Source organism: Nansenia antarctica, assembly GCF_963989245.1.
Source record: "Nansenia antarctica genome assembly, chromosome: 13".
NCBI classification, from domain to species: Eukaryota; Metazoa; Chordata; class Actinopteri; order Argentiniformes; family Microstomatidae; genus Nansenia; species Nansenia antarctica.
This window is the reverse complement of record NC_137683.1, coordinates 32,044,100-32,068,820: the sequence shown is the minus strand read 5'-3', so window position 1 is coordinate 32,068,820 and position 24,721 is coordinate 32,044,100. Positions and strand designations below refer to the sequence as shown.

At 44.2% G+C, this 24,721-nt stretch overlaps 2 protein-coding genes across 2 annotated transcripts; one reads left to right on the top strand and one right to left on the bottom strand.

The window, feature by feature from the left end:
- Positions 1–1,505: 1,505 nt before the first annotated feature.
- LOC308169541 (alpha-2,8-sialyltransferase 8F-like) lies at positions 1,506–8,088 on the top strand (the record flags this gene model as incomplete). The annotated part of the gene is made up of 8 exons (XM_080544224.1): positions 1,506–1,600; positions 3,339–3,398; positions 5,851–5,937; positions 6,315–6,459; positions 6,597–6,709; positions 6,823–6,909; positions 7,517–7,808; positions 7,888–8,088. The coding sequence occupies 8 exons, from the start codon at positions 1,506–1,508 to the stop codon at positions 8,086–8,088; spliced, it is 1,080 nt and encodes a 359-aa protein (XP_080400350.1).
- Positions 8,089–9,804: 1,716 nt separating this feature from the next.
- Positions 9,805–18,692, bottom strand: znhit1 (zinc finger, HIT-type containing 1). The gene is made up of 5 exons (XM_080544343.1): positions 18,656–18,692; positions 17,717–17,893; positions 14,702–14,781; positions 12,583–12,752; positions 9,805–9,965 (listed from the first exon to the last, which is right to left on the bottom strand). The coding sequence occupies exons 1-5, from the start codon at positions 18,678–18,680 to the stop codon at positions 9,944–9,946; spliced, it is 474 nt and encodes a 157-aa protein (XP_080400469.1). The 5' UTR covers positions 18,681–18,692; the 3' UTR covers positions 9,805–9,943.
- Positions 18,693–24,721: the final 6,029 nt, after the last annotated feature.

Below are 24,721 nucleotides of genomic sequence, written 5' to 3'. Positions count from 1 at the left end.
CTCGTTCTTTCAGGTATACCTGCATTCCACTACAGTATTGTGTCTCTGTCTCTGATGGTCCCCTGTGGCTGTAGTGGGCGTATCCTGTGTCCTGTGTCAGTAAGCAGGTGTGTGTGTGGGGGGTGGGGGCGGCTCCCCTCACTCAGTTTAGATATCTTATCAGTACAGATATGTTAATGTTAATGTTAATGTTAATTTTATTTATAATGCGCCCCCCATCCAACTTTTACATCGGCCCGGGGCGCAGAAATTGCCAGTACATGTGTGTCTCTGGCTCTGACTGTCAAGTCACTGACAACGTGTCCTGTGTCAGTCAGCAGGTGTGTGTGGGGGGGGGGGGGGCGGGGACAGGTAGAGACAGGATAACATCACCATTGTCTCCACCCCATCCTTCATTTGGACCAGAGAAGTGAACCTGTGAAGCGCTGACAAGGACCCACGGTAAGACCCTCGGAACTAGCCAAGGCTCACTCAGAACGGTGTCCAGTCGAAGGTTACCACGGTTACGCAGTTTTAATTGTGGGCTCATATTTTGAAGATAGTATCTGAGGAATTGAGTGGTAGAAGTCGTGAAATGGCGGCAAGCCAATGTTGTAGATCTGTCCAGAGGTGAGCAGGCCTACCCTACTTGACATATGTGACAGTTTGATCAAAAAGTCTGGCAACGTCATTTTTCTGTTTTTTCCAGATTATGAAAAGGGTAGATTGTAAGATTTCCAGCTTGTTGTTTTCATATAGTCTGTCAATTTTTACACCATCAATTTCCAAATGTACTTCAGTGTTTATTTTACGGTTTTACAGATTTAACACTACAACAGCCGTGCCTATTTTACCTACTACTACTAATAATAACTTTATTTGTATATCGCTTTTCCTGCAAACGTTGCAGCTCAAAGTGCTCCAATCATTATATAATCTTAATTTAATTATTTTGTAATAATAACAATAATAATAATAACTTTTAATACTTGTTTTTCAAGTATGTTTGAGAACTGTGACAGCAAGGATACCGGTTATTACTTAGTGAAGGAACGCTTGTCTCCAGCTTTGAATAATGGGATAACTTTTGCAACTCTCATTTTATCTGGGAATGTTCCTGTTTTAAATGGCAAGTTACATATGTGAGTTAATGGTTAAGTTCTTTACCAGGGACATATCAATATCATCCCATCTGTAGGATTAGGGTTTTTATTTTTATTTGTGCTTTTATTTACTATATCCCTAATTTCCTCTTTCTCTACAGTTCCCAAAGATACACACCCACCCACCCACACACACACACACACACACACACACACACACACACACACACCCCCACACACACTCACACACACACACACACACACACACACGTGTGTCCTCCTGGCCGCCCCACACATACATACACACACACACACACGCACACACACGCACACACACACACACACGCGCTTGTGTCCTCCTGGCCGCCCCACACACACGTCCACACGTCTGTCCTGTGGTCCAGTGTCTCTGCAGGAGGGAGCATGGCTGTGAGTCCCAGACTCAGACTACTGGTCCTGGCTGTTCCTGTTCTGGTGCACACTCTCCTGCTCTGCTCCTGGATGCAGAGGGACACAGGGTGAGAACACACACACACACACACACACACTCAGACACACTCAGACACACACACACACAGAGGGGAGAGAGATATAATTCTCAACATTGATCAATAGTTTGATAGATCCCCTCACCAGGGCTTTGGTTACAAAACATCAACATTTACATTTTAGACATTCAGCAGACACCTTTATCCAAAGTGACTCACAACAAAATACATTTGACTAAGTAAGTGTACATGAATGATATTGCCTCCGCACTAAAACACTGCCAAGCTCATCTTCATGACGATACGATTGTCTACTGTGTAGCAGATTCTGTCCAGCTGGCCTCTGAGAGACTGCAGCTTGCGTCAATGCTCTTCTGTCTGTCTCAACGCTCTTCTAGCTTACACTGTTCACAACGTGTCTTGTGCGTAAGGAGAAAGAAAAAGCTACTATTTGTTTACAAACTCCTTTATTATACCTGTCTGTCTGTCTGTCTGCCTGTCTGTCTGTCTGTCTGTCTGTCTGCCTGTCTGCCTGTCTGTCTGCCTGTCTGCCTGTCTGTCTGCCTGTCTGTCTGTCTGTCTGTCTGTCTGCCTGCCTGTCTGCCTGTCTGCCTGTCTGTCTGCCTGTCTGTCTGTCTGTCTGCCTGCCTGCCTGTCTGTCTGTCTGTCTGCCTGTCTGTCTGTCTGCCTGTCTGTCTATGTGTAACAGTATGTTTATCTGTTGGCAGGAATGAGAGATTCAACAGTTACACCTCCCATCGGTGTGTCTTACTGAGACACAAGTTCCTCTCGATGACATCAGCCCGCAAGTGAGTGAATCTCAGTGTTGTTAAAACGGGTTTTGGCCCCATTAAGATCTGATGCTTCACAGAGGCTACGTCGTAAGTCTGAGCTACCAGATTTTCAACGCAATTTTATTGCTGTTCCTTTTGCTGCCCTGTAGGCAAGCAGCAGAGTCCTGAATCTGAGGCAAGCTCCTACCGGTAGCCAGTGAAGGGTGTGAAGGAGGGGGAGTAACATGAGAGAAGGAGGGGGGTAACATGAGAGAAGGAGGGGGGTAACATGGGAGAAGGAGGGGGGTAACAAGAGAGAAGGAGGGGGGTGACATGAGTGAAGGAGGGGGGCAACATGAGAGAAGGAGGGGGGTGACATGAGAGAAGGAGGGGGGTAACATGAGAGAAGGAGGGGGGTGACATGAGTGAAGGAGGGGGGTGACATGAGTGAAGGAGGGGGGTAACATGGGAGAAGGAGGGGGGTAACAAGAGAGAAGGAGGGGGGTAACATGAGAGAAGGAGGGGGGTGACATGAGTGAAGGAGGGGGGTAACATGAGAGAAGGAGGGGGGCAACATGAGTGAAGGAGGGGGGTAACATGAGAGAAGGAGGGGGGCAACATGAGAGAAGGAGGGGGGTAACAACCCCTCAGTCAACCTCATCTGCACTCACCATCTGCCTGGAGGAGATAAAGGCGTGGATGAGAGTTAACTTCCTTCAATTAAATAGCTGCAAAACAGAAGCCATCCTCATCGGCACCCCTCACCAGGTTAAATCATCCCCCATAACAAGCATCACTTTCTCTGGACAGGTTATCCCTCTGTCATCCGTCGTCACCAACCTTGGTGTTCGAATGGACCCCCACCTCAACTACGAGGCCCACATTAAACACATATCCAAAACGTCATTCTTCCACCTTCGAAATATAGCAAAACTCCGCCCCACCCTGTCTTTGCCCGATGCCGAGAAGTTAGTCCATACCTTTGTCTCCTCCAGGCTCGACTACTGCAACGCACTTCTCATCGGGATCCCTAGCAAGAGCCTTCAGAAGCTCCAGTACATTCAGAACAGCGCTGCTAGGATCCTGATGAGAGTGCGCAAATACGATCACATCACACCCATCCTCCACTCACTACACTGGCTTCCCATCTCCTCTCGGATCATTTACAAAATCTCACTGTTAACTCATCAATGCATTCACGGCAACGCACCCCCTTACCTCAAGGACCTGGTCAAATCCCACAGCCCCTCCACTCGCACTCTCCGCTTATCAAATGCAAACCTCCTCAAACCCACCAAAACCCACCTCCGCTCCATGGGAGACCGGGCCTTCTGCTCCATCGCCCCCGAACTGTGGAACGCCCTCCCTGCCCACCTGAGAGCACCACAGTCGGTCGACTCTTTTAAGAGCGGACTTAAGACTCATCTTTTTAACAAAGCGTTCCAGTAGCCAGATTTGTATTTATTTATTTTCTTTAGTTTTATGCCACAGTGTCTTTTTAACCTTTCTGCTTTCGATGTTTTTAGTGATCTTTATTGTGTTGTGCTGTTTTTGTTTCTTTTATTGACTGTAGCACTTTGAGATTCTTGAAATGTAAAGTGCTTTATAAATAAAATCCATTATTATTATTATTATTATTATTATTATTATTATTAACATGAGAGAAGGAGGGGGGTAACATGAGAGAATTTGGGGGGTTGAACACCAGATGGGCGGCAGCATTTAGGATGAGCTGAGGCCTGCGGCCTCGTACCTACGACCCAATCACAGCCTCGTACCTACGACCCAATCACAGCCGTGCTGATATTCAGTATAACACCCTCCCTCTCGGGGTGCCTCAAGGCTCCATCTTGGGACCAACGTTGTTCTCAATCTACATTAATGATGTAGCAAAAGATGCTGGCAAATCCCAGATCCATCTTTATGCTGACGACACCATCTTGTATTGTGCAGGCCCTTCACTCCACTCTGCGGCTTCCACTCTACAACTCAGCCTCACCTCCATTGAGCAGTCTTTTCATCGCCTCCATCTTCTCCTCAACACCAAAAAAACAAAGTGCATTATTTTCGACCGGATACCTCGTGTCAGCAGCCCCCCTAAGATCTTTTGTGTTGACGGTTCCGAGCTGGAGTTTGTCTCTTGTTACAAATACCTTGGCCTTTGGCTGGACTCATCCCTTTCCTTCACCACCCACATAAAGCACCTGCAGACAAAAGTCAAAGCTCGCCTAAGCTTTTTATACCGGAACAAGGCCTCCTTCACCCGTGCAGCCAAACATACCCTTGTCAAGATGACCATCCTGCCCATATTTGACTATGGCGATACCATCTATAGGATGGCATCTCAGTCTGCCCTCAGGAAACTCGACACACTCCATCACTCCGCCATTCGTTTTGCCACTGGTGCGCCTTTCACAACTCACCACTGTGATCTGTACACCCTTGTAGACTGGACATCTCTTCACAGAAGACGGCTCTGTCACTGGCTTCATATTATCTACAAATCCATACTTTGCAAAACACCTTTCTACCTCTCATCCCTTCTGCACCTCTCTCACCGCCCCGTCATCGTTCTAAGATCCAGTGATCTTGTCCGACTCACCATCCCCAAAGCCCGTACCGTAGTCGGGCGCAGCGCTTTCCGGTTCGCTGCAGCACACGACTGGAACACCTTACAAAACACCCTCAAGCTCACCGCCCTCACCTCACTCACTGCTTTCAAACAAATCCTGCAGCGAACCATAGTCGATCAATGCACCTGTTGATCACCGTCTCTCACCCATCCCATAACCCATCACTGCCTCATTTTAAGTACCCCTGCTCCACTACCCCCGCTATCCCTCACCTCCGCTCTTCCTCACCCCTACCTCCTCCGTCTCTCTCCCCTCTCTCTGACTGTTAGTATTATAATGCATCTGTATTTGCCAGTGTTTTATTGTTTTATTGTTTTATTGTTTATTGTATTACTTAACCTTGTGGACAGGAGGGTGGAGGATGCTGAGTCAGTGGATAGAAGATAGAAGGATGAGGAGAGAGCAGACAGGAGGGTGGAGGATGCTGCATCAGTGGATAGAAGATAGAAGGATTCAACAGAGGGTAGGGAGGATAAGACAGAGGAAGAGAGGCTGGTGGGGGACAGGGTAGGGAGTTGGGTGTAATGCAGAACTAGTCGCTGCCTACAGTGTTTCCCTGTATTTGCGCAAAGTTTGCGATTTTGACCACAAAATATTATTTGGGAATCTTACCGAAAATTACATTTGTTACACAAATCAGTGGAACAATATTAATATTTATTTCATTTTAGTATTTTTTTTGTTTTCATAACAGCTATTTACATTGGAGTATGATGAGGCTCTGCCTTCCCTGGTGCAAATACCGTTTTAAACAAGCAGATACTCAACACTACTACAACTCTATCCCTCTCCCCTTCTCTCTCACTCCTCCACCTCTCCCCTCCCTCCCCCTTCCTTTTTCTCCCTTCTCCCCCTCCCTCTCCCTCCCTCTCAGGATAAAGCAACAGTCTCTTATAAAGGAGGTGAGAGAGTTGATGAACTGCCCTCACTACGTCAACATCACCCAGAAAGTGCTCTACAGGTAATGTCTGATCACAGCTCTATAGGTAATGTCTGATCAGGGCTCTACAGGTAATGTCTGATCAGGGCTCTACAGGTAATGTCTGATCAGGGCTCTACAGGTAATGTCTGATCACAGCTCTACAGGTAATGTCTGATCAGGGCTCTACAGGTAATGTCTGATCACAGCTCTACAGGTAATGTCTGATCAGGGCTCTACAGGTAATGTCTGATCACAGCTCTACAGGTAATGTCTGATCACAGCTCTACAGGTAATGTCTGATCAGGGCTCTATAGGTAATGTCTGATCAGGGCTCGACAGGTTATGTCTTTCTTTACCCTAGCCCTAAAACCCTCTCTCCCCCCCTCCCTCCCTCCCTCCCTCCCTCCCTCCTGCAGGGAGAGACTGCGATTCTGCTGTAATGCCACAGGAAGTCTGTTTCTGACCCAACAGAACACTCAACTGGGCCAGAAGATCAGATATGAGAACAACCAAGAGAAAACTAAAACTGTGGACGAGGAACTCTACAACATGCTACCACAGGTCTGAGTGTGTGTGTGTGTGTGTGTGTGTGTGTGTGTGTGTGTTGTGTTTACCCTGGAGTAAAGGGTGTTTATTTCCATTGCTGTGTTGTGGTATAACGTGTGTGTGTGTGTGTGTGTGTGTGTGTGTGTGTGTAGAGTCTTCCCTGGGGTCCAGAAGTGTTGGGTCGCTGTGCTGTCATTGGAAGCGGAGGCATCCTACAGAACAGCAGCTGTGGAGCTGAGATCGACAACGCTGACTTCATCATTAGGTAACTACCATCTTCATCATCACCATCATCTTCACCATCATCATCATCATCTTCATCATCACCATCATCCTTATCTTCATCATTGAGTGTAATGTTCCAACCTCCCTCTGCAGGTTCAACCTGGGTCCACTCAGTAACCATGACGATGTGGGTAACAGAACCAGCCTGATGACCATCAACCCTAGCCAGATCATGGATGGGTAGGAGAGAGTTCTAACTCACACACACACACACACACACACACACACACACCCTCACACTCACAATCTCACACACACACCTGTCTAGCCAAGTTTCAGTCACAAATAAGATATCAAGTTCACAGGAGCAAATCAAGTCGTTAATTAAGAGAGACTAGCTAAAGATCTATGAATGACACACACACACCTGCCTAGCCAAGTTTCATTGAAAAGGACTAGTTTCAGTAGCTTTGTGTCTGGTCTCAGTGCAGGTTGTGGATGACAGAGTACAGAGATTACATCTGAGGGGTACAGAGCAGTCTGACCTGTGGTTAACTGTCCCTTTCTGGGAGGAACATGTGGAGAACAGTTTCCTTGGGTCAGAAGCAGAGGATTGAATGTCGTAATGGCAGTAAGACGCTTTAGCAGCTGATGCAGAGGAGCTGTAGTTGAGGGGGAGAGAGAGGGAGGAGAGAGAGAGAGAGAGAGAGAGAGAGAGAGAGAGAGAAGGTGTAGTTGAGGAGGAGAGAGAGAGAGAAGGTTTAGGTCATCAGGGAGGCCAGGTGTTCACACACACACGCCTGCATGGATACATAACTGGCTACCGTGTCATGATGTGTCTCCATAGTTACCCTAACCTAAAGAAGGACCCGCTGCTGGCCAGTCAATTGGCCAATCGTGTGTCTGCGTACGGTGACGCCCTCCTCCTCCTGCCCGCCTTCGCCTACCCAGTCAACACTGGGGTCTCAGTCGATGTGTACCGCGCCCTTCAGCCTCTGAGGCCCAATCAGAATGTAGTATTCTTCAACCCGGACTTCCTGTTGGAATTGGGGCGGAGCTGGAGGAGGAGGGGCCTCAAGGAGCCCCGCCTCTCCACTGGTCTGATGCTGTCTACCGTGGCGATGGAAATCTGTGACCAGGTGTGTGTGTGTGTGTGTGTGAGAGAGAGAGAGAGAGAGAGAGAGGTACAGTAAAGTGATTGGGTTTACTCTCTGACAGGTGCACCTGTATGGCTTCTGGCCCTTCCCTGTCGACCTATCAGAGAAGCCGCTGCCTCACCATTACTATGACAACGTGGGTCCATTACGTAATGCGCATTCCATGTCTGATGAGTTCCTGCATCTTCTCCAACACCACAGCCAGGGGGCGCTACAGCTACACCTGGGACCCTGCCCCCAACCTCTAACCTCTGACCCCTAACCCTAGACCCTACCACCTAACCTCTAGATTCTAACCCCTAACCCCTAGACCATACACCCCAACCCTTAACCCCTAACCTCCCAGCCTCTAGAACACCCTACCAGAGAGCCTGAGGTTGGCCAAAACTCAGGAAACATTTAAGCGAGATCTCAAAACGTATTAAATCTCGCCTTTTAAATGTCTGCTACTATTGTTGTTTTATTTCTATTGTTGTTTCATCTGTTGTTGTTTTATCTGTTGTTGTTCATCTGTTGTTGTTCATCTGTTGTTGTTTTATCTGTTGTTGTTTATCTGTTGTTGTTCATCTGTTGTTGTTTTATCTGTTGTTGTTCATCTGTTGTTGTTCATCTGTTGTTGTTCATCTGTTGTTGTTTTATCTGTTGTTGTTCATCTGTTGTTGTTCATCTGTTGTTGTTTTATCTGTTGTTGTTCATCTGTTGTTGTTCATCTGTTGTTGTTCATCTGTTGTTGTTTTATCTGTTGTTGTTCATCTGTTGTTGTTCATCTGTTGTTGTTTTATCTGTTGTTGTTCATCTGTTGTTGTTCATCTGTTGTTGTTCATCTGTTGTTGTTTTATCTGTTGTTGTTCATCTGTTGTTGTTTATCTGTTGTTGTTCATCTGTTGTTGTTCATCTGTTGTTGTTTTATCTGTTGTTGTTTTATCTGTTGTTGTTCATCTGTTGTTGTTTTATCTGTTGTTGTTCATCTGTTGTTGTTTTATCTGTTGTTGTTCATCTGTTGTTGTTCATCTGTTGTTGTTTTATCTGTTGTTGTTTTATCTGTTGTTGTTCATCTGTTGTTGTTTTATCTGTTGTTGTTTTATCTGTTGTTGTTCATCTGTTGTTGTTTATCTGTTGTTGTTTTATTTGTTGTTGTTTTATCTGTTGTTGTTCATCTGTTGTTGTTTATTTGTTGTTGTTTTATCTGTTGTTGTTTTATCTGTTGTTGTTCATCTGTTGTTGTTTTATCTGTTGTTGTTTTATCTGTTGTTGTTCATCTGTTGTTGTTTCATCTGTTGTTGTTTTATTTGTTGTTGTTTTATCTGTTGTTGTTCATCTGTTGTTGTTTTATCTGTTGTTGTTTTATCTGTTGTTGTTCATCTGTTGTTGTTTTATCTGTTGTTGTTCATCTGTTGTTGTTTTATTTGTTGTTGTTTTATCTGTTGTTTTATCTCTGTGGTTGTTTTATCTGTTGTTTTATCTCTGTGGTTGTTTTATCTGTTGTTTTATCTGTTGTTTTATCTCTGTGGTTGTTTTATCTGTTGTTTTATCTCTGTGGTTGTTTTATCTTCGTTGTTATCTGTGAAGCACATTGTGTCACACGTTTTGTGAGAAATGCTCTATACAAATAAAGTTTTGATTTGATATGTTCAAATTAAGCACTCATGTTTAGTATTTGGACAAATGGTAAATGGACTGCACTTATATAGCTCCTTATTCCAAAGCCCTTTACAACGGCCTCTCATTCACCCATTCACACACACACACACATTCACACACCAATGGCGGCCAAGCTACCATGCAAGGCGCCGGCCCGCTCACTGGGAGCAATTTGGGGGTCAGTGTCTTGCCCAAGGACACCTCGACACGTGGCCACCGGGGTTCGAACCGCCGATCTGCCGACCTTGCGATCATATGAACACACAACCAGAAGGTACGTATTAACCAACGAAAAGTTTATTGATTCATTACAGTAGAGACAGAAGGAAGGACACACACACACACACACACACACACACACGTTCACTGTGGTCAGGTTGTGTTGCAGAAGCGGCAGGCTGGAGCGTTCCGACGTTATTCACCATGGCGACCGTTCTGGGACCATGACTACGGACTGACGTCACCAAGGGGAGGAGCTACAGAGTCCACTTCAGACACCTGAGAGGGAGGGGGGGAGAGAGAGAGAGAGAGAGAGGGAGAGAAAGAGAGAGAGTGTGTGTGTGTCTTTTCACATCTACTCGTCGAGCTGATTCCAACGATACGAAAACCTGGTCTGTGTGTGTGTGAGTGCGTGTGTGTGCGTGCGTGTGTGTGAGTACCTGGTCTGTGTGTGTGTGTGTGTACCTGGTCTCTCTCTGTGTGTGTGTGTGTGTGTGTGTGTGTGTGTACCTGGTCTCTCTCTCTGTGTGTGTGTGTGTGTGTGTGTGTGTGTGTGTGTGTACCTGGTCTCTCTGTGTGTGTGTGTGTGTGTGTGTGTGTGTGAGTGTACCTGGTCTCTGTGTGTGTGTGTGTGTGTGTGTGTGTGTGTGTGTACCTGGTCTCTGTGTGTGTGTGTGTGTGTACCTGGGGGGTATTCCACGAACGTTGATCAGTATATCGGCGATAAAAATAAATGCCGCGATCAGGCAACTCGGGATTGGAATTCAAGCCTCAGGTGATTCCTCGAACGAGGATCAGGCTTGTGTCATCAGTGTTCACAGAACACCGGCTTAGAAACCCTCGATATGGGCGCGTGCACGCAGACATAAAGAGCCCAGAAGACTCGAACTGTCGAAATGAAGATACTACACTCTTTTTGCGCAGCACTCCGACTTATTGATCTTTATGAAGACAAATAAGATGTAAAATAGTGCAATACTGCCGCAATTAACAAGGCGAGGGAAATGGTTTGGCAAGAAATTGCTGACCGATTAAATGCGTAGGTCATACTAGCCCCAGTTATTGTTATATGTTCTATATGTTATATGTATATTTTAATAAATGAATATTTACTACTGTGGTGATATCAGCAGCAGGCTACAAACCGTCATATCATCACGATGGCCTAGTGGTATTGACCGCTGCCATGGTATTTGTTGGAGCCAAAAAAGCTTTATATTATTATTTATGAAAAGCCACTTGAATGGTATTTTGAAAGTGGTACTTTGGCCCATAAAGACTTTTATTTTGAAAATCGGTGTCGTCCAATCTAAGGACATAATTGATATAAGGAAGTGATCTCTCCTTGCTTGGGCTGGATGAGTCCTGACACGTGAGGGTGCGACACAGTTTTTCAACCATCACGATAAACCACCACCACCACATTAGAAAAGATTTATTGTTTTGTTTGTTACAAGTTTTGTTTGATACAAGTTTTGTTTGATACAAGTTTTTGTTTGATACCTTTGCTTTTGAATTCCGATCGGGGATAGGCCCGACCCAGAAGTGACACACATACAAACAAACATTTACATACGCGTACATAGCACACCACACCAACATATATTACTTTCGTTTGTTACTTTTATTTGGACTTTGGATTTTAAGACCACTTCAATTCATGGAAAGGTCCAGAGTCTTTGTTGCAAACGGAGGAACTACAAACAGCAGGTGCGTTGGAACCAACACCCAATCATGCCAGGACGATGGCTAATTTGATAATTTTGATAGCCATCACAGTATTTATTAGTCATTTTAAGACGGTGGTTCAAATCCCTCTTCAGACACACTTTTTATTGCATTTTGTTGTCTGAATCTAATCTAAAATCTCATATAAAAAAGTATATAGGCTATAAAATGATGGTGCAGGCTAATTTACAAGAACTGACACGATTACAATGGTGTTTGAAGCCTTTCTGAGTAGTAAATTATGTTCTTCTAACTGGACCCTGGATTTGGCATAGATAATTTTTTTCTTATGATTACTGATGGATAGATGATTCACTTAGACAGATATATCTATTGTAAACCGATTTGCATGAAGGCTTCGGTTAAATGTAAAAAACAAACAAAAAAAAAACGTTAAATTAAATCAAGTCTCGAACCCGCAGCCTTCGGAACTCTATCTGGCTGCCTTAACCACTGCGCCAGCCACACCGCTGTGATGACAGCAATGCAAGTTGATAGACATACCTATTTTATTTTATTTTTTACACTTTTTAATTTATTTATCTATCGATCTATCTATCTATCACACTTTCAAAATATCAAGTTATCTATCACACAGTCAAACTATCTGTCTATCTATCTCGTGTGAAGTGGGAACTAATATTTCCTAAAAGACACTTGAGGAACTGTCGTTCGGGATGTAGTTTCCGCCTGTGATGCTACGCATTACCTAAACCAGCCTGTAAGTCTGCTCGCGACCAGAATTACTCAGAAGGATTGGTTGCATAGCAACCAAGCAGCAAATTATTTGAGCCACATTGATGGAACCGACCGCAAGCTTAAATTAGCGCCCGGATCTGATTTAAACCTGGATCAGAGTTAATCGCCTTTCGTGAAATACCCTCCTGGTCTCTGTGTGTGTGTGTTTGTGTGTGTACCTGGTCTCTCTGTGTGTGTGTGTGTGTGTGTGTGTGTGTGTGTGTGTGTGTGTGTGTGTGTGTACCTGGTCTCTCTGTGTGTGTGTGTGTGTGTGTGTACCTGGTCTCTCTGTGTATGTGTGTGTGTGTGTGTGTGTGTACCTGGTCTCTCTGTGTGTGTGTGTGTGTGTGTACCTGGTCTCTCTGTGTGTGTGTGTGTGTGTGTGTGTGTGTGTGTGTGTGTGTGTGTGTGTGTGTGTGTGTGTGCGTACCTGGTCTCTCTGTGTGTCAGCAGGCAGCGTGTGCAGCAGTAGCGCCCCCCGCAGGAGCAGCAGGTGTAAGGCGAGGGGAAGCCGCACACGCTGCAGAACAGCCTGGGAGGGAGGGGCGAGGGGGGGGCCGAGGCAGACACGTAGGTAGGCTCCTCCCTCTCACCCAGGTTCTGAGGAGGAGAGGAGAGAGGGAGGGAGGGGGAGAGGGAGGGAGGGAGAGGGGGAGAGGGAGGGGGAGAGGGAGGGAGGGAGGGGGAGAGGGAGGGGGGAGGGAGGGGGAGTGGGAGAGGGAGGGAGGGGGGGAGAGAGGGAGAGGGAGGGAGGGAGGGAGGGAGAGAGGGAGGGGAGAGGGAGAGGGAGGGGGGGAGGGAGAGGGAGAGGGAGGGGGAGGGGAAGAGAGAGGGAGAGAGAGAGGGGGAGAGAGAGGGAGGGGGAGAGAGAGGGAGAGGGAGGGGGGGAGGGAGAGAGGGAGGGAGAGAGAGAAGGTATGAATTTAGAGGTGTAGAGTGATTTTCTGTGTAGTGTGTGTGTTAGGGATGGACGGTTTTTCGGTTATACCGAAAACCGGGGTTTATCAAAATAGAAAGGTTTTTTTATCAAAACTGTCTGAAACCGTTTTTTTTTTTTTTTTTTTTTTTTTTAGAAGAATAAAATAGAATAAGAATAAAACTGGAACATGTCACATGTTTGTCGTGTGTGAAAATAACAATGATACAGTCTGAATCTGCTGCGCAATGAGTGAGAGGTTTGGTCAGTTGTGAAGAATAACTGAGGATTAATATCTAATTGGGATTATATTTAAGGGTAACGAATCACTCTATGGGAAAGATAGTTGCCTTCAGTTATTGGTAGATAGGAAAGTTTTTTTACAATTACTCGCTTACATTTAATAAGATCATTTTCGCTGCTCTCTGTAAAGCGCATTGGGTCACTTTTGTGAGAAATGCGCTATAGAAATAAAATGTGATTTGATTTGATATCAATCAATCAAACTTTATTTATGTTCTATAGCACAAATCATGCATTGAATGTAACTCCAAGTGCAGTATTTACTAAACCACAATATAATAAAACAAGAGCTATACGGATCAAGAGTGTTTGTGCACAGCGCCACTGTGTGTGAAGGCGCTACTGAAAGTGATGACAGAACGCATGTCTCAGAAGATACGCGGTCACTTAGTGACGCAAAGGTAGTTCTGTATTTATCTCTATCTGTATTAGTACATTTATTTTGAAAGCTCTATTTTGACAGCTCTACCATGGGCACTTTTATTTTGATGGGGCATTCTTTGTTGATTGACTTACGACAGTTCAGGACGAGTCAGTCTGTATGCGTGTGGTTTTTATGAAAAGCTTTAAGTATGTTCACTGCATAATTCTAAGTCTAATATTTCAGTGATTATTGAGCAGTATTCAAATATTTAAATACATTGAGCAGCAGCTGAAACTTTGTCTAAGAACCAAGATATTGAGAAAGCAGTTCATTCAATGAAGACGCTGTTCCAAGAGATGATCTTCCGTGCAGGCGTGCACCCTGGATCAGCGGAGCTGGTGTGTTAAGTGTTCATGTGTTTTCATGTATGGTGTAGCTTACAAAAGTCTGCCTTTCCACTTATATTTGTGAAACTAAGTAGCCTAAATGTGTTGCGACTGTGCTTACGGTGTTTTAATGGTGTTCGACATGAGTGTATTGTAGCAGTAGGGCTCAATTATTTGAAATTGGCGCTCTTTCTTTTTTTCTTTTTTTTTATTCTCTTTTTTTTTCGGTTAACCGGAAAACCCCGGTTTTAGTCTTTGACGGTTTTTCGGTTTCAATAATTGGAAACCGTCCATCCCTAGTGTGTGTGTCACCTGGTCTGTGTGTGTGTGTGTGTGTGTGTGTGTGTGTGTGTGTGTGTGTGTGTGTGTGTGTGTGTGTGTGTGGTAGCTGGTTTCTCTGAACAGAGATTATATTATATTATATTACAAATATTGTTTTCCTGTGTGTGATTAATGCCACAACAACAACAACAACAACAACAACAACAACAACAACAACCAGAGCTACAGAACCGACATTAGTTCTGTCCCAGCCCTAGAGGTCAGAGGCCAGGCCTAGAGGTCAGAGGTGAGGACATACCTCTTCCTCTAGGAGGGTCTGGAAGTTCTTCCTGAACCTCTGTTTGAAATGATCTCCTCTGGTCTTCCTCTTCTTCTTACCTGGAGGGGGGACAGGGGAGGAGGGAGAGGGTAGAGGGTAGGAGAGGGGGAGGAGAGGGTAGGGGGGAGAGGGGGAGGAGAGGGTAGGGGAGGAGGGAGAGGGTAGGGGGGGGGAGAGGGTAGGGGGGGGGAGGAGAGGACAGGGTAGGGGGAGGGGGGCCAGGGGAGGAGGGAGAGGGGGAGGAGAGGGTAGGGGGGGGGGGGGGGAGAGGGTAGGGGGAGAGGGGGAGGAGAGGGTAGGGGGGAGAGGGGGAGGAGAGGGTAGGGGGGAGAGGGGGAGGAGAGGGTAGGGGGGAGGAGAGGGGAGGAGAGGGGAGGAGAGGGGAGGAGAGGGGGGGGAGAGGGTAGGAGAGGGGGGGGATAGGGGAGGGGGGAGGAGAGGGTAGGGGGAGGAGAGGGGGGGGATAGGGGAGGAGAGGGGGGGGATAGGGGGGGGGGAGGGTAGGGGGGAGGACACATGAACACATGAATGTAGAGTCCTACACACTGCAGCTCCAGACAGCTGGATATGGTAACTCACACACACCATTTCTTTCTTTCTTTCTCCCTCCCTCCCTCCTTCTCTCTCTCCTCCCGTGTCTCTCTCCCTCTCCCTCCCACCCTCTCTCTCTCTCCTCTCTCCTCCTCTCCCTCCCTCCCCTCTCTCTCTCTCCCTCCCTCTCCAGGGCTTGACATTAAGCGTTTTCAGGTACTTGTCCTTCAAGTGAACATATCTTTTACTTGTCAGAGAGCTCAAGTTACTTGTCCAAATATGACGATGCGTGTGTGTGTATGTGTATGTCTACTGACACACTAAAAGGCAGTAATACATTACATTACAATTCCAACAATTACTGTGGATCTACGTGCACGCCAGAGAACGTGCGATTTCAAAGTTTATAGTAAAGGTCCTGCCAGCATTAATGTTTTGATTCAAAGGCATGATTTGCCAGATTACCAGCTACATTGACATGGCAGCTACATTGACAAGGCAGCAGACATTGGCAAGGCAGCAGACATTGACAAGGCAGCTACATTGACAAGGCAGCTACATTGACACGGCAGCAGACATTGACAAGGCAGCTACATTGACAAGGCAGCATACATTGACAAGGCAGCTACATTGACAAGGCAGCAGACATTGACAAGGCAGCTACATTGACAAGGCAGCAGACATTGACAAGGCAGCAGACATTGACATGGCAGCTACATTGACAAGGCAGCAGACATTGACAAGGCAGCTACATTGACAAGGCAGCAGACATTGACAAGGCAGCTACATTGACAAGGCAGCAGACATTGACACGGCAGCTACATTGACAAGGCAGCTACATTGACAAGGCAGCTACATTGACAAGGCAGCAGACATTGACACGGCAGCAGACATTGACAAGGCAGCTACATTGACAAGGCAGCATACATTGACAAGGCAGCTACATTGACAAGGCAGCAGACATTGACAAGGCAGCTACATTGACAAGGCAGCAGACATTGACAAGGCAGCAGACATTGACATGGCAGCTACATTGACAAGGCAGCAGACATTGACAAGGCAGCTACATTGACAAGGAAGCAGACATTGACAAGGCAGCTACATTGACAAGGCAGCTACATTGACAAGGCAGCTACATTGACAAGGCAGCTACATTGACAAGGCAGCAGACATTGACAAGGCAGCTACATTGACAAGGCAGCAGACATTGACAAGGCAGCTACATTGACAAGGCAGCTACATTAACAAGGCAGCTACATTGACAAGGCAGCTACATTGACATGGCAGCTACATTGACAAGGCAGCAGACATTGACAAGGCAGCTACATTGACATGGCAGCTACATTGACAAGGCAGCAGACATTGACAAGGCAGCTACATTGACAAGGCAGCTACATTGACAAGGCAGCTACATTGACAAGGCAGCTACATTGACAAGGCAGCAGACATTGACAAGGCAGCTACATTGACAAGGCAGCTACATTGACAAGGCAGCTACATTGACAAAGCAGCTACATTGACAAGGCAGCTACATTGACAAGGCAGCTACATTGACAAGGCAGCTACATTGACAAGGCAGCAGACATTGACAAGGCAGCTACATTGACAAGGCAGCAGACATTGACAAGGCAGCAGACATTGACAAGGCAGCAGACATTGACAAGGCAGCTACATTGACAAGGCAGCAGACATTGACAAGGCAGCAGACATTGACAAGGCAGCAGACATTGACAAGGCAGCAGACATTGACAAGGCAGCTACATTGACAAGGCAGCTACATTGACAAGGCAGCAGACATTGACAAGGCAGCTACATTGACAAGGCAGCAGACATTGACAAGGCAGCTACATTGACAAGGCAGCTACATTGACAAGGCAGCTACATTGACAAGGCAGCTACATTGACATGGCAGCAGACATTGACAAGGCAGCTACATTGACAAGGCAGCATACATTGACAAGGCAGCTACATTGACATGGCAGCAGACATTGACAAGGCAGCTACATTGACAAGGCAGCTACATTGACAAGGCAGCAGACATTGACAAGACAGCTACATTGACAAGGCAGCAGACATTGACAAGGCAGCTACATTGACAAGGCAGCATACATTGACATATCTCATTAATACTACTTTTTACGATCTGACATTATTTTTTTGCGGATATTAATACATATTGATTTATTTATTTTACTCTTTGTTTTGACTTTGTCCGTCGGACAACTGCAGGAGGAAGTCCACTTGTCTGAACATAAAATGTACTTGTCCTGGACAAGCGGACAAACCTTAATGTCAAGCCCTGCTCTCCCCCTCCCTCCCTCTCTCCCCCTCCCTCTCCCCCTCTCTCTTCTCTCCCTCCCTCCCTCTCTCTCTCCCCCTCCCTCTCCCTCCCTCCCCCCCTCTCTCTCTCCCCCTACCTCTCCCTCCCCCTACCTCTCCCTCCCTCCCCCCCTCCCTCCTCACCTGGCTCGTCCCCCTCGCTGAAGGCGGGCAGGCGGGGGGCGGGCCCCTGGGGGGGCAGGGAGGACAGGGGGTCGTCCTGGAAGTTGTCTTTCTCCAGGGCGTCCAGCTGGCGGGACAGACGCCTCTGCCGCGTGGCGTCATCCAGGACCCGCCTCTGACCCGCCTCCGCCACACGCACTGGAGGGGGGAGGGAGGGGAGGGGGGGGGGGGAAGGGGGAGAGAGAGAGAGGGAGGGGGTGGAGGAGAGGAGGAGGGGGAGAGGTGGTTACAGAGAGAGAGAGAGAGAGAGAGAGAGAGAGAGAGAGAGAGAGAGAGAGAGGGAGGGGATAGGGGAGAGAGGGCATTATAGGAGGCAGACAGCGGAGACACAACACGACCGGCTTTAGGACCATGAATATGAATATGATGTGTGTGTGTGTGTGTGTGTTAGACGGAGGCATGACTGACAGTTTTAGCTGGCAGAACACCTCGCTAGGCAAGCGTACTGCGTCTCTTAAAGCATTAGTATTATCAGTAGTAGTATAGTTATGCACTCTAAAGAGAACAGAGATTAGCCTCTGACGTCACGGTCACAACTCGAAACGCCTTTTGAGCGGGACGCGCCCGCCCGGCTTCCGTAGCACCAGCGGCTCTCTGATCAAACGACCAAACGTTCTAAAACAGCAGCACCGACGTTCTAGAACGGTACGGTACCAACGTTCTAAATGACGGCACCATGAACCCAGTCTATAAGCCTGAAGCTAAGCTAAGCTAACCAGCTAACTAGCTACTCAGGTTGAGCAAACTAACATTATTATCCTTATCCTTCTCCTCTCATAGTAGATGAACTCCGCTGTTCTTCTCCGCAGCGCTTCTGTCATCTCTACAGACGTGGTTCCCTCGATGGGAGGAGAGGGAGAGGGAGGGAGGGAGATGAGGCCATGAGAGAGGTGCTCTTACCCGAGGTCTTCTTCTCAAACACCATCTTCTTGTTCTCCTTCCCTGTGTTTGGGTGGACTACGGCACGCCGCGGAGCTCATATGTGCCGCATTAACGAAACGCGTTCAAGGTTGCCAGATGGGATTGGACAATTTCCAGCCTCACCACCACAAGTCGTGAGCTTAGAATGATAAGGTTCTGTCTCCGTTTAGAATGATAAGGTTCTGTCTCCGTTTAGAATGATAAGGTTCTGTCTCCGTTTAGAATGATAAGGTTCTGTCTCCGTTTAGAATGATAAGGTTCTATCTCTGTTTAGAATGATAAGGTTCTATCTCCGTTTAGAATGATAAGGTTCTGTCTCCGTTTAGAATGATATGGTTCTATCTCCGTTTAGGGCAGTTCAGAGATATTGAGCTTCAAAGTTTTTACATTCCATTATGTTTTGTGAGATGGAACCGTTGTATTTTATGAATTACTAACTCAAAAATGTCAACATTTAAAAAATAACACCACACAGGCATTAATAAACACCTAATGGATCAGATTATGTAAAAAAACTAAATTTTGACAAAAATGGAGATAGAACCTTATCATTCTAACGTCACGAAGTCTAAAAAAACCGCTAAATCCACCAAAGACCACCAGCCCAAAACCTGTATGATCAGAGTCAGAAAACCGCCAATTACTATTACATCTGCTGCCCCATGTAGTCTTATTTATTACATTGTTATTGTTTCTTATTATATTGTCTTATTATATTGTGGACATAAGGTTCAGATACAGGAAAAAGTTTTTTTTAAAAAAGATACAGGAAAAAGTTAGGATATTTATAGCATAGCATAGAGTACAGCACAGTGTTTTATTGTATATTATAGTAGTATAGTATAGTAGATAGTGTACATAGCCTTTATTTATGTAAACCAGCTCTTTTCCCTTTTTTATTTTACCCTTGGCCCTCTTGTCTTTAGTCTTTTTTCCAAGCACCAGGGGAGCCCCCCCTACTAAATGTTGTTGTATGGTACCTGTACTGTATTAATGACAATAAAGACCATTCATTCATTCATTCATCCATTCATCCATTCATATTGCTGTTTGTGTCTTTACCACACCAACCACACCTAGTCCGTTTCCTGGAGGCTATGTGTGAATATACTTGGCAATAAAAAATAATTCTGATTCTGACCTGGATCAAATCGTATGTGTTGTTCAAACCACATCGGAGGACAACACTAAAGGCACCATCAAGAGGGCACAACAGCGGCTATACACCCTGAGATGCCTCAAGAAACAACACAGCAAGCAGGAGATGCTGGTGGCCTTCTACCACGGCGCAGTGGAGAGCATCCTCACCTTCGGCATCTCCAACTGGTACCACAGCTGCACGGCAGCGGAGAGAAACGATCTACAGAGAGTCGTGAGAACAGCACAGGGGATCACCGGCGCCACCCTCCCCTCTCTGGAGGAGCTGTACGAAACACGCTGTCTCAGGAGGGCCTCCAAGATCTCCAAGGACCCGACCCACCCTGGGCACGAACACTTTGTCAAGCTGCCCTCGAACAGGAGGTACAGGACCCCGGCCGCTAGGACAAACAGACTGAAGGACAGCTTCTACCACAGGGCCGTCAAGGCCCTGAACACAGAAAAGGCCTAAGTTCAGGGCCCAGGACAAGTCCGGACGGATTGTAATGGCAGCTAGTGCTGAGGCACAAACATGTACATTTTCAAGCCTGCAAACTGTGACACTTTAAAAAAATGTGAAAAAATACTTTCTTGTGCAATATGACAACCCTAGTTGACTATCTGTGCAGTATAGTACAGTGGATTGTGTACATAGCCTCTATTGATGTAAACCAGCTCCTTATCTTCTTGTGATTTTATGCATCTATGCTTTTTCCAAAATGTGTTTCTTTTTCCTTTCTTAAACACCAGGGGAGCCTCCCCTCCTAAATTTCGTTGTTTGGTACCTGTACTGTAACAATGACAAATAAAGTCTATCTATCTATCTATCTATCGGACAGGCCAACACCCTCCCGACATTTAAACAGGCCCAACCTCTTCAAGCTCGCCTTCACCAGTTAACCCTCTCCCCCTCCCCTCCCCATGTGTCCCCAGCACTACCCCAATTAGGCCTCTATACTTTATTTTATTTATTTCTTGTGTCCTTTTATTATTACTACTCGATCTTTTCAGTTAGATAGATTTCTCTCACAACATACTTCTAAGTAAGATCCATGGATTTCTCTCACAACATACTTCTAACTAAGATCCGTTGCCTGTTGATTGTGTGTAAATCGCTACAGAACACATGTTTCTTAAAAAAACAGTGTTCATTAGCTATTATTACATCAATCATTATATTTAATTGTAGATGAGAATTGGTTCCAGCTATTAACTTATTTGTAGCAAGGACTGGTAAAAGCAATATGGCAGAAATGTAACCTGTCAATCAGTAGTCATTTCAGATCAGTGAAGTGCTATTTCAGAGTATTCAGACAGGGCCAATCACCCCCTCCGTGGCCTCTCTGTACAGGTGAGCCACATGTTTAATGCCGGGTCACAGTTCACATTAGGGGTGGGTAACTCATGATACAATAACCGTACGATATTTTGCGCCCTGATTCCGATGGCATCACGATACAGCGATTCTGCGATATTCGATACATTGTAAGACAAGTCATCAACGATACATCACGATATCTGTGTTAACTGAAGAGAAAATACCATTATAAAGGCAAAAAGCAGGAATTATGTTTTTTATTCATTCACTTTGTTGTTGCTGGTTGTGAACAATGAAACAAACATTAAATTAGGCCTAGGCTACATCTTTCATCCTCGTCTCTAACATACACACACACTGACTGCCACGTGTCCATGTGTGACAGCCATCATACAAGATAAAGTGCCAAAAGGCCGAACTGCCCAGAAAGCTGGAGTTAAAATGTTTAAGGAAGGACTATAGATATCTATTGTATCTATGTGAAGACTGATGTACATGTCCTATTTAGACAAGAGGCTACAGAGCAGCCAGCAGTATCATTATGCTATACATACTGATCATATTAGTTAAACTATGCATTTTACTTACTTACCCTTAAATATATTTTCTGTTGTCTCATTAATCGGAAGAGTAGTTTATATAATAAGCCTTTAAAAAAAAAATACAGAGTACCATGAATAATTTCTTTATTAAAACGTTCCCATGATTTGGCGGCCCAGTTGCAGTACCCTCGTGACCCACCAGAGGGCCGCAGACCATAGGTTAGGAATCGCTGCCCTATGTTATGTATGTATGTATGTTATGTATGTATGTTATGTATGTTATGTATGTATGTATGTATGTATGTATGTATGTATATACGTATGTATGTATGTACGTTATGTATGTTATGTATGTATGTATGTATGTATGTATGCATGTATGTTTGTATGTTATGTATGTATGTATGTATGTATGTATGTATATACGTATGTATGTATGTATGTATGTATGTATGTATGTATGTATGTATGTTATGTATGTATGTATGTATGTTATGTATGTATACACGTATGTATGTATGTATGTTATGTATGTATGTATGTATGTTATGTATGTATGTATATTATGTATGTATGTATGTTATGTATGTATGTATGTATGTATGTTATGTATGTATGTATGTATGTATGTATGTATGTATGTATGTATGTTATGTATGTATGTATGTATGTTATGTATGTATGTATGTTATGTATGTATGTATGTTATGTATTTATGTATGTATGTTATGTATTTATGTATGTATGTTATGTATGTATGCATGTATGTATGTATGTTATGTATGTTATGTATGTTATGTATGTATGTATGTATGTTATGTATGTATGTTATGTATGTATGTATGTTATGTATGTATGTTATGTAGGTATGTTATGTATGCATGTATGTTATGTATGTATGTATGTTGTGTATGTATGTTATGTATTTATGTTATGTATGTATGTTATGTATGTATGTATGTTATGTATGTATGTATGTATGTTATGTATGTTATGTATGTATGTTATGTATGTATGTTTGTATGTATGTATGTTATGTATGTATGTATGTATGTATGTTATGTATGTATGTTATGTATGTATGTATGTTATGTATGTATGTATGTATGTATGTATGTATGTATGTTATGTATGTATGTATGTATGTATGTGTGTGTGTATGTATGTATGTTATGTATGTATGTTATGTATGCATGTTATGTATGTTATGTATGTATGTATGTTATGTATGTTATGTATGTATGTATGTTATGTATGTATGTATGTATGTTATGTATGTATGTATGTTATGTATGTATGTTATGTATGTATGTATGTTATGTATGTATGTTATGTATGTATGTATGTTATGTATTTATGTTATGTATGTATGTTATGTATGTATGTTATGTATGTATGTATGTATGTATGTATGTTATGTATGTATGTATGTATGATATGTATGTATGTTAGTTATGTATGTATGTATGTATGTATGTATGTTATGTATGTCTGTATGTATGTATGTATGTATGTATGTTATGTATGAATGTATGTATGTATGTATGTTATGTATGTATGTATGTATGTATGTATGTTATGTATGTATGTATGTATGTTATGTATGTATGTATGTTATGTATGTATGTATGTTATGTGTGTATATATGTTTGTTATGTATGTATGTATGTATGTTATGTATGTATGTATGTATGTATGTTATGTATGTATGTATGTATGTTATGTATGCATGTATGTATGTTATGTATGTTATGTATGTATGTATGTTATGTATGTATGTATGTATGTTATGTATGTATGTATGTATGTTATGTATGTATGTATGTTATGTATGTATGTTATGTATGTATGTTATGTATGTAATGTATGTATGTTATGTATGTATGTATGTTATGTATTTATGTTATGTATGTATGTTATGTATGTATGTTATGTATGTATGTATGTATGTATGTTATGTATGTATGTATGTATGTATGTTATGTATGTATGTATGTATGTATGTATGTATGTATTTTATGTATGCATGTATGTATGTATGTATGTATGTATGTTATGTATGTATGTATGTTATGTATGTATGTATGTATGTTATGTATGTATGTATGTATGTATGTATTTTATGTATGTATGTATGTATGTTATGTATGTATGTATGTATGTATGTATTTTATGTATTATTATGCATCACATTTGTGGGTTCGATTATACTCTCAAAATGGCCAGAAAAAGAGAACTTTCATATGAAACTCGACAGTCTATTCTAGTTCTGAGAAATGAAGGCTATTCCATGTGAGAAATTGCCAAGAAACTGAACATTTCCTACAACGGTGTGTACTACTCCCTTCAGAGAACAGCACAAACAGGCTCTGACCAGAGTAGAAAGAGAAGTGGGAGGCCCCGGTGCACAGCTGAGCAAGAAGACAGGTACATTAGAGTCTCTAGTTTGAGAAATAGACACCTCACAGGTCCTGAACTGGCAGCTTCATTCAATGGTACCCGCAAAACGCCAGTGTCAACGTCTACAGTGAAGAGGCGACTCCGGGATGCTGGCCTTCTAGGCAGAGTGGCAAAGAAAAAGCCATATCTGACACTGGCCAATAAAAGCAAAAGATTAATATGGGCAAAAGAACACAGACATTGGACAGAGGAAGATTGGAAAAAAGTGTTATGGACAGACAAATCGAAGTTTGAATCATATTTATGAGACGCAGAACAAGTGAAAAGATGCTGGAAGAGTGCCTGATGCCATCTGTCAAGCATGGTGCTGGTAACGTGATGGTCTGGGGCTGCTTTGGTGCTGGTAACGTGGGAGATTTGTACAAAGTAAAAGGGATTTTGAATAAGCTATCACTCAATTTTGCAACGCCATGCCATACCCTGTGGACAGTGCTTGTTGGTCTAGGGGTTAGAGGTTAGAGGTTAGGTGGTAAGGTCTAGGGGTTAGGGGTTAGAGGTTAGGTGGTAGGGTCTAGGGGTTAGAGGTTAAGTGGTAGGGTCTAGGGGTTAGGGGTTAGAGGTTAGAGGTTAGGTGGTAGGGTCTAGGGC